Source organism: Leucoraja erinacea, unplaced genomic scaffold, assembly GCF_028641065.1.
Source record: "Leucoraja erinacea ecotype New England unplaced genomic scaffold, Leri_hhj_1 Leri_917S, whole genome shotgun sequence".
Taxonomy (NCBI): Eukaryota; Metazoa; Chordata; class Chondrichthyes; order Rajiformes; family Rajidae; genus Leucoraja; species Leucoraja erinaceus.
The window spans coordinates 2,312-13,373 of NW_026576858.1; the positions used below are offsets into that span (position 1 = coordinate 2,312).

The following is an 11,062-nucleotide window of genomic DNA, read 5'->3' on the forward strand; positions in this document are numbered from 1 at the left end:
TACGGGATACTGAGTTGGATGATCAGCCATGATCATATTGAATGGCGGTGCAGGCTCGAAGGGCCGAATGGCCTACTCCCTGCACCTAATTTCTATGTTCTATGTTTAGAGATGGAGTTTGGAAACAGACCCTTTGGCCCACGCCGACCATCGATCACCCCTCATACTGGTTCTCTCATCCACTGCCCACGCACTAGGGGTCATTTGGCACAGGCCATTTAACCTACAAACCACGCGCCTTTGGGAAAACCCCCCCCGCAGTCACATGGAGAGAATACTAACTCCACAGACTGCAACTGAGGCCAGTCTTTGGTACTGTGGCAGCAGATCTACCAGCTGTGCCAATGTGCCACCCACAAAGTGGAAGGGTCATGGGGACTGTTATAGAGGACACAAGTAAACAGGTACACAGTGCCCTGACAGCGAGTCAGGTAGACAGGGAGTGTTGTAGAGACGAGGGATCTTGGAGAAACAGTACACAGTGCCCTGACAGTGAGTCAGGTAGACAGGGAGTGTTGTAGAGACGAGGGATCTTGGAGAAACAGTACACAGTGCCCTGACAGTGGAGTCACAGGTAGGTAGGGCGGGCACATCTTTCCACCGAGCCTCTGCCCCTCAGGGAGTTCTCCAATAACCCATCAGCCCGATCACAAGGGCCTTGAGCCAATGCAGACGGACGGCAGGGAACACTGGGCTGGGCTGGTCAGTCGGTGTCAGCGGGGAGAGAAACAGAGGCCAAAGTCCCACTGGAGAAGGGGTGAAGAAGGATCACCAGTGGACAGAGCAAACCAACGCTGGCAAAGTACCCGTCAGCGGCAGAAACAAAACCTGAAACATCACCAGTCCATTCCCCACAGATGCAGCCCGACCTGCTGTGTTTCTCCAAGACTGAGAATCTTGTAAAGCGTTAGCTGTTTCTCCGACACTCCTTCCACCGCCCACAGCCACTCCCCACGCCACCACTCAACCCCCCCGGTCCTACCCGTGCGCCTGGGATCTTATACCCCCCCGTCCCCCACCCACTCTGGACCCAGCCAGACACCACCCAGCGCATGGTGCCCAGATGACTCCAGTGGTCAGCCGTGTAGGTCAGTGCAATAACAGACAGCCAGCAACAGACAGAACTTTTATTGTGACGGTGAACTCAACAAACCAGAGGATGCAATTTAGAACTGGATGACTTGGCCCTGTAAAGCAAGAAGAGCGTTAGAAAACAGCACCGGCCCCTGCAACCACACCCTCCCCCGGCAACCGGTCCTGCCCCCTCCCCCTCCCCTGTAACCAGCCCCTACTCCTGGCCCCTCCCCCTCCAACCAGCCCCTACTCCTGGCCACCGCTCCTACCCCCGGGAATCTGTCCCAAGCTCCACCTGTGCGCCCACCTCCCCCACGGTCCCATCGCCAACACACGCCGACCACCCCACCCTCAGAGGGTTACAGAACTACTGTGACATCAGGGATATAAACACTGTACCCCAACTCTGGGCACCCCCACCCCACACTGTCCAACTGTGGGCACCCCCACCCCACACTGTACCCCCAACTGTGGGCATCACCACCCCACACTGTACCCCAACTGTGGGCATCACCACCCCACACTGTACCCCAACTGTGGGCACCACCACCACCCCACATTGTACCCCAACTGTGGGCATCACCACCCCACACTGTACCCCAACTGTGGGCACCACCACCCCACACTGTACCCCAACTGTGGGCACCACCACCCCACACTGTACCCCAACTGTGGGCATCACCACCCCACACTGTACCCCAACTGTGGGCACCACCACCCCACACTGTACCCCAACTGTGGGCACCACCACCCCACACTGTACCCCAACTGTGGGCATCACCACCCCACACTGTACCCCAACTCTGGGCACCACCACCCCACACTGTACCCCAACTGTGGGCACCCGCACCCCACATGTACAGGCTGACGGTGACCACTCACCTTTCTCTTCTTGTCTCCTCCCAGCTCAAAGTGCTTGCAACGTTTGATGGCCAGCATCCTTTTAGAGCGGCAGTTGGGCTCCACACACTCCAGCCTCAGCACGATCTTCTTGGTCGTCTTGGCCTGAAGCACAAACACCACAGCAGCAGGTAAGGAGCAGCTCAGCCTCACGTCACGAGGCAAACACACACCACACGGAGAAAAGAACTCCTGCACCTTATGGAGCCCACCACCGATGGAGCAGACAAGGAGCAGCTTCACCACCACCATGCAAACACACACCCTGCAGCACAGTATGAACACCTGCACCTTCTGTGCTGCAGTCAACACCTGAAGAAAAAGGGTCTTGACCTAAAACCTCACCTATCCCTGTTCTCCACAGATGCTGCCTGACCCACCGAGTTCCCTGTCTCAGGGGCCCTGAACCATGAGCCACGGTTTAAGAATAAGGAGTAAGCCATTTGGAACGGATAGAAATAGGTGCAGTAGGCCATTCGGCCCTTCGAGCCTGCACCGCCATTCAATATGATCATGGCTGATCATCCAACTCAGTATCCTGTACCCGCCTTCTCTCCATACCCCCTGATCCCTTTAGCCACAAGGGCCACATCTAACTCCCTCTTAAGCATAGCCAATGAACTGTGGCCTCAACTACCTTCTGCAGGAGAGAATGCCAGAGATTCACCACTCTCTGTGTAAAAAAAGTTTCCTCATCTCGGTTTTAAAGGATTTCCCCCTTATCCTTAAACTGTGACCCCTTGTTCTGGACTTCCCCAACATCGGGAACAATCTCCCTGCATCTAGCCTGTCCAACCCCTTAAGAATTTTGTAAGTTTCTGTAAGACCCCCCCACAATTTTCTAAATCCTAGCGAGTACAAGCCGAGTCTATCCAGTCTTTCTTCATATGAAAGTCCTGACATCCCACGAATCAATCTAGTGAACCTTCTCTGTACTCCCTCTATGGCAAGAATGTCTTTCCTCAGATTAGGAGACCAAAACTGTACGCAATACTCCAGGAGTGGTCTCGCCAAGACCCTGTACAACTGCAGTAGAACCTCCCTGCTCCTATACTCAAATCCTTATATAATCCTGCTCCTATACTCAAATACTCTGGATACTTTCAAGAGAGTTAGATAAGGCTCTTAAAGAGCTCAGGGCGTATGGGGAGAAGGTAAGAACGGGGTACTGATCAGCCATGATCACATTGAATGGCGGTGCTGGAACGGGGCCAAATGGCCTACTCCTGCACCCTGTTGTCTCTTTAAGCCCAGGATTGCAGCATCTGCAGCCTCTTGCTTTTTTATTCCCATCAACTCCCTCACATTGCACTTCACCCCCACACAATGGCCTGGTACTTTGACACATGTACCAAGCAGGATGCAGTGAGGTTCGTTTGTGTACAATAGGGACAGTTCACCGCGTATGAACCCACTGACCCACACAGCTTGGAGGGCAAACCACGGTCAATGTGGGAACGTGCAAATTCCACACCGGCACGGCAAGCACTGGACCTGGGTCACTGGCGTTGAGGTAGCAGTACTACCTGTTGTGCCTCACACACCCGTGTGTCTGGATCCAACAGGACGGACATATAAAGCAGCCCACTCCACCAGCCACTATGAAGCAGCAATCAGCCTGCCCTGGTGGGTCAGGGTCAGACATGCGGCAGCTCAGTGTCGGTGTGGGTGTAACAACTCGGGAGCTGCCACTCCCTCACAGGGAGGGGGGAGCTGGGACACACACACACACACACACAGACAGCCTGGGGGGGGGGGGAAGAGAACAGATAGCATGGAGAGGGCACACGCACGCGCCTCTTACCTTTTTACGGAAAATAGGTTTAGTCTGTCCACCATAACCACTCTGCTTCCTGTCGTAACGCCGCTTACCTGAGGGAGGAGATACAGTTAGCCATGGCAATTCCACCCGAGCACTAGCCCACATACAAGTCACATGCGGTACCATGGCAATCCTGCAGAGCCCACATCATGAAAGAATGGGTCAACTTGGCTTGTATTCACTGGAATTTAGAAGGATGAGGGGTAGAATCTTATAGAAACATATAAAATTATAAAAGGACTGGACAGACTAGATGCAGGAAAAAAATTCACGATGTTGGGGGAGTCCAGAACCAAGGGCCACAATTTAAAAATAAGGGGTAGGCCATTTAGGACTGAGATGAGGAAAAACATTTTCACCCAATCTGTGCAATTCTCTGCCACAGAAGGCAGTGGAGGCCAATTCACTGGATGTTTTCAAGAGTGTTGGATTTAGCTCTTATGGCTAACGGAATCCAGGAATATGGGGAGAAAGCAGAAATGGAGTCCTGATTTTAGATGATCAGCCATGATCATATTGAATGGCAGTGCTGGCTCGAAGCGCCGAATGGCCCCCTCCTGCACCTATTTTTCTACCATACATTAGGGTTAACCCTAACCCACAGATCAGTAAATAACCTTATTCAGCTATGCAAACTAATATTCCCCCAGGAGTTGTTAAAAATCAGGCACATTGAATAGAAGGGACGGGGAGTTTTATACAACTTTAGTGAGGCCACATTTGGGAGTATTGTGTACAGCTCTAGTCACCCCAACGGGACGATGTAGCCGCCTTGGAGTCAATGCAAAGGTTTAGCACAATGTTGCCTGGATTAGAGCGGTCAGCTGCAGGGAGAGGTTGGACAGACTGCGATAGTTTTTACAGCGTGTCTGAAGCTGAGGGGACACCAGATATGATGGGATGTAAACAGAGTCGACAGTCTTACTTATGGGCATGGGCATTATATGAGCATAGTTTAGGATGAGAGGAGGAAAGATTTGGCAGAGGGGATTTTTTTTGCCAGGGCAGACTTGATGGGCTGAAGGGCCTGTCCGGGTGCTGTTCTATTCCAACAGCTGACTGATGTAAATCCCAAGAAGACTGACATTTCAGCTGAGTGCAGGAAACACTCGGCAGTCTGTCACATTTGTGGGAAGAGGAACCGTTCATGGTTCTGTATCAGAAGTGGGAAGGAGACAAAAGCTTGTTAGAGTGCCGGAAAGGATGAGGGTGATGGTCTGAACAGGGGCCATGGGATGAGCTGTAAACGTGATCATGGAGTGAACAGGAGCAGTGGAAGAATGAGAAAGTAATCAAAGGGACATGCAAATGGAGACCAGTATGTATTCATGAATCCTCGAGTGCCATCTGCTAAAGGAAATCCCTGGCATGGCACAAAGGCCTCAATGCTGGCACACAGTTGGCACTCAGCCCACTGTAGTAACATTACACTCTGCGGTCCTGGACATTTGCTGCAAACCTACCCTGGGCGTATAACGAGTCCTTTCCTTTCTTGTACTGGGTCACTTTATGCGGCTGGTGCTTGCGGCATTTCTTGCAGTACGTCCTGCGGGTCTTCGGCACATTAACCTGCAGAGAGAGAGAGGATCACAGTGACTGTGGAACAACACCCCCCCCCACTCGGGACCACAGCCCAGTGTAGGGGCCGACACGTCACCTGGAGCTACACCCAGCACAGGCTCCGTTGTGTGGTTGCACAGTGGCAGCAAAGCACAATCTGAAGGGTCCCGACCCAAAACACACTGACCGTTCTCTCCAGACCATCCCTGACCTGCTGAGTTCCTCCAGCACTTTGTGTTTTGTTAAAGAACAGCACACTTTTATTGGAACTCAATCTCCACAGGGTTAGATCATACACATGCCGCTCAGCCCCTTCAGTCTGCTAAAATCATTAACAAAAATGTTGACAACATTGTTTGCCGGGCAGAGATTATGATGGATCTCAGTGGCAACCTTTTCCACTCAGAGGGTCCTCTTAGTCAGGACCGAGCTGCCAGAGGAAGCTGCAGAAGCAGTTCCAACTTGCAATAGGCATTTGAACAAATATATGGCAAACAATGGTTTAGTGGGATACAAGGCAAATGGGGACTTGCCCAGAATGCTAACTTGGACAGCATCGATAAGGTGGGCCGAAGGGCCTATCTCCACACTCCGACCCAACCACCATCATTCCTGAACCGACCTAGATTACCAAACCTATTAGGAGCAGATGAGGGCATTCGATCCAATTTGTGATCCCAGCTACAAAGACAGATGTGTACAGCAATTCATTCTCCCCCGCACAATTAAAGCATGGAATAATCTCCACCCTACCATAGTTACTCAACCAGACACAACTTCATTTAAGGTAACTCTTCTTCTCCAAAAACCATTTCTGGCGAAAGTCCACCCTCCGCCACCTCCAGTTTAAATTCCATTTGGAATATTTTGGAGGACCAAGAACCCAAGTTGCACCAGTTGCAGGGACCACACTCACTCACTCACTGGGGTAGAGGTGAATCCTTGTTACTCTGTACACTGTGTGTGTCGGTGGCAGCCGCTGCTGCAAGATGCTCCCTGCACACACACACACCCCACACCCCAGTCCCAGCCTCCCCTCCCCTCCCCCGGCACTGTCCCCACGCCAGGCCGCTGCTGCTACTGCCGCCACAGCGCTGGGCCGCAGGTTGCGCCCGGCCCCGCCAACTCGCTCTCCACCGGGCCATCGGCCAGTAGCGGGGCGGCCGGCAGCGGGACAGGCGGCTGCTGTGTTCCCCGGGCCGGGATGGCGGCGGATGGCGGCGGATGGGGCCCGCGTCGCTGAGCGACAACTCACCATCTTGTCCCGCACCCGGGAAGCGGGAAGTGAAGGGACGTGCTGACGTCAGCGCGCTGCTTATACGGAGCGGAATGCTGGGAAACAGGAGGTCTGACGACGGGGAGGGCGGGGCTGGAGGACTAGAGAGGGGGGGGCTGGAGGACCAGGGAGGGCGGGACTGGAGGACCAGGGAGGGCGGGGCTGGAGGACCAGGGAGGGCGGGGCTGGAGGACCCGGGAGGGCGGGGCTGGAGGACCCGGGAGGGCGGGGCTGGAGGACCAAGGGCGGGATTGGGAGGACTATGGAGAAACGGCGCGGGCTATTCGGCCCCTCTGAGGCCCCCTACCCCCCCATTCCCGGTCATTGATCTACTACCAGCCGAGCACCGTGTTATTTCCCCCATACAGAGGCATAGAGCCCAGGGAGAGGCCCTTCGGCCCAGCCAGCCCGTGCTGCCCACTGGGCCTACCCCTCCCGCACTTCCCCACGCCTCGTCATCCCAGTGCCCATCCAGATGCTGCATGGCAGCCCCCCATGGTACACAGCCCCCCCCCCCCACACCCCACAGACCAGCCCCCCCCCCCCACACCCCACAGACCAGCCCCCCCCCACACACCCCACAGACCATACCCCCCCCACACCCCACAGACCAGCCCCCCCCCCCCCCCCCCCCACCCCCCAGCCCCCCCCACCCCCCCACCCAAACAGACCAGCCCCCCCCACAGACCACCAGCCCCCACACCCCACAGACCAGCCCCCCCCACACACCCCACAGACCAGCCCCCCCCCCCCCACACCCACACAGACCAGCCCCCCCCCCCCCCCACACCACCCCCCACACAGACCCAGCCCCCCCACCCCACAGACCAGCCCCCCCCCCCCACACCCCACAGGCCAGCCCCCCCCACACCCCACAGACCAGCCCCCCCCCCCCCCCACAGCCCACAGACCAGCCCCCCCCCCACACCCCACAGACCAGCCCCACCCCACAGACCAGCCCCCCCCCCCCCCCACCCCACAGACCAGCCCCCCCCCCCCCCCCCACAGACCAGACCCCCCACAGACCAGCCCCCCCCCCCCCACACCCCACAGACCAGCCCCCCCCCCCCACCCCACAGACCAGCCCCACCCCACACCCCACAGCCCCCCCCCCCCCAGACCAGCCCCCCCCCCACACCAGCCACACCCACACACCAGACCCCCCCCCCCCCACACACACAGACCAGCCCCCCCCACACCCCACAGACCAGCCCCCCCCCCCCACACCCCACAGACCAGCCCAGCCCCCACCCCACAGACCAGCCCCCCCCCCCCACACACCAGCCCCCCCCCCCACCCCACAGACCAGCCCCCCAAACCACAGACCAGCCCCCCCCCACACCCCCCACAGACCAGCCCCCCCCACACCCCACAGACCAGCCCCCCCCCCCCCACAGACCAGCCCCCCCCCACACCCCCACAGACCAGCCCCCCCCACACCACCACAGACCAGCCCCCCCCACACCCCACACACACCCCCCCCACCCCCCACAGACCAGATCCCCCCCCCCACACCACACAGACCCCCCCCCCCACCCCCCACAGACCAGCCCCCCCCCACACCCACAGACCACCCCCCCCCCACCCCACACCAGCCCCCCCCCACAGAACAGACCCCCCCCCACACCCACAGACCAGCCCCACCCCACACCCCACACCCCCCCCCCCCCCCACAGACCAGCCCCACCCCACCCCACAGACCAGCCCCCCCCACACACAGACCACCCCCCCCACACCCCACAGACCAGCCCCCCCCCACACCCCCACCCCCCACCCCCAGACAGCCCCACCCCCCCCACCCCACACCCCCAGCCCCCCCCCCCACACACACCCCCACCCCCACATACCCCCCCCCCACCCCACATACCACCCCCCCCACACCCCCCACAGACCCCCCCCCACCCCCACAGACCCAGACCCCCCCCCCCCCCCCACACCCACAGCCCCCCCCCCCCCCCCCCCACAGACCAGCCCCCCCACAGACCAGCCCCCCCCCCCCCCCACAGACCAGACCCCCCCCCCACACCACCAGACCCACACCCCACAGACCCTCCCCCCCACCACCACCAGACCAGCCACCCCCCCACACCCCACAGACCATCCCCCCCCACACAAGCCCCCCCCCCCCCACCCCCCACCCACACCCACACACCCCACAGACCAGCCCCCCCCACAACCCCACCCCCACACCCCACATACCAGCCACACCCCACAGCCCAGACACACCCCACACCAGCCAGACCCCCCCCCCACACCCCACACCCCACAGACACACACCACCCCCCCCCCCCCCACCCCACAGACCTGCCCCCCCCCACACCCCACAGACCAGACACACACCACACAGACCAGCCCCCCACCCCCCACCCCCCCCCCCAGACCCACAGACCAGCCCCCCCAAACCCCCCCCCACAGACCAGTACCACCCCCCCCACAGACCAGCCCCCCCCACCCACAAACAATCCCCTACATCCCCCCCCCTCTACACCCCTCCCCCCTCCTCTACACACCACTCCCCCCTCCTCTACACAGTCAGTGTCCCAGACTCCAGCCCCCCTGGGTGGGGAAACATATCCCCACAGATTCATCTACACGTCATCCTCTCCACCCCTCCTCCCCCCCAGCCGTTACACACTGCCTCTACAACCCCCCCCTCCCCCACCCCCCCTACATCACCTCTGGCAGCATATCCCATACTGGCCCCTATGAGGAAGCATATCCCCTCACACCACCTCTACAGCAGCCCCCTCCCACCCTAAACCTCCGCCCTCCTGTTCATGCCACCTCTACCATGGGAAAAGATATCGACTGTCCACCCTCACCATGTTCTGCACCTCCCTCCAGCCCCCCTGCACCCCTGACCCCAGGGGAAACAAGCCCAGCCGGTCCAATCTCTCCCCACATCTAAAGCCCTCTAATCCCAGTAACATCCCAGTGAATCTTCCGCGCAATCTCTACATCGCTTTACAGCCAGTGGTGCTAAGTTTGCATGCACTGAAGATCCCAGAGTGGGGAGGTGGGGGGGGGGGGGGGTACAGAGAATGTCAGGGTCTGGCAGTCGCTTGCCCACGTCAGAGACCATCAACGCTACACAACCCACACACAGGTGGGTTACACTGAAGACGAACACAAAAAACTGGAGTAACTCAGTGGGACAGGCAGCATCTCTGGAGAGAAGGAATGGGTGATGTTTCGGGACGAGGCTCCTCTTCCGACTGAAACTTCAGTAGTTCTGGTGTTGGTTACCACTGGCATCTGCCCTGCTACTGCCGTACCGAATGGTCCCAGAATGTAACTGGACGCTTAAAGCCCTACTTCCAACGTTATGATGGAGCTGGCGATGGGCATGTTGGCCGGTGTGGGCATGTTGGTTGGTGTTGGCCGGTGTGGGCATGTTGGCCGGTGTGGGCATGTTGGCCGGTGTGGGCATGTTGGCCGGTGTGGGCATGTTGGCCGGTGTGGGCATGTTGGCCAGTGTGGGCATGTTGGCCGGTGTGGGCATGTTGGCCAGTGTGGGCATGTTGGCCGGTGTGGGCCGGTGTGGGCATGTTGGCCGGTGTGGGCATGTTGGCCGGTGTGGGCATGTTGGCCGGTGTGGGCATGTTGGCCGATGTGGGCATGTTGGCCAGTGTGGGCATGGTGGCCGATGTGGGCATGTTGGCCGGTGTGGGCATGTTGGCCGGTGTGGGCATGTTGGCCGGTTTGGGCATGTTGGCCGGTGTGGGCATGTTGGCCTGTGTGGGCCAGTGTCATGTTGGCCTGTGTGGGCATGTTGGCCGATGTGGGCATGTTGGCCAGTTTCCACACCACACTGTATCACTCTATGACTGTAAGATGGCGGGGCCAAGACATTACCCTGAAGAACCCCTGCAGAGGTGACCTGGGGCAGCGACAGATTCACCTCCAATAGTCACACCACCATCTTCCTCCTGAACACAAGGAACTGCAGATGCTGGTGTATAAAATAATACACAAACTCAGTGGGTCAGGCAGCATCTGTGGAGAACATGGATAGGTGACGTTTCACTGAGTGCTGGAGTAACTCAGCGGGTCAGGCAGCATCTGTGGAGAACATGGATAGGTGACGTTTCACAGAGTGCTGGAGTAACTCAGCGGGTCAGGCAGCATCTGTGGAGAACATGGATAGGTGACGTTTCACTGAGTGCTGGAGTAACTCAGCGGGTCAGGCAGCATCTCTGGAGAACACGGATAGGTGATGTTTCGAGTCGGGACCCTTCCTCAAACTGAAGGAGTGGAGGGAGCAAGGTGGAAGAGAGGTGGGGGTGGGACAAGGCCTGGTGAGTGATGGGTGGATACAGGTGAGAGGGGTTACCTTGCTTCATGGTCTAGGTGTAACAGCGGCGTGGGGCGGGTTCCCTTCATTGTATGGGTTGGTCCCACTCACAGTGAAACACCCGCTCCATGTCACA

General features: G+C 58.6%; 1 protein-coding gene across 1 annotated transcript; it reads right to left on the bottom strand.

Moving 5' to 3' along the window:
• Positions 1-1,113: 1,113 nt before the first annotated feature.
• On the bottom strand, positions 1,114-6,757 carry LOC129695032 (60S ribosomal protein L36a). Its single transcript, XM_055631793.1, has 5 exons — positions 6,612-6,757; positions 5,260-5,365; positions 3,779-3,846; positions 1,957-2,079; positions 1,114-1,187 (listed from the first exon to the last, which is right to left on the bottom strand). The coding sequence occupies exons 1-5, from the start codon at positions 6,612-6,614 to the stop codon at positions 1,167-1,169; spliced, it is 321 nt and encodes a 106-aa protein (XP_055487768.1). The 5' UTR covers positions 6,615-6,757; the 3' UTR covers positions 1,114-1,166.
• Between the last annotated feature and the right edge of the window lie 4,305 nt (positions 6,758-11,062).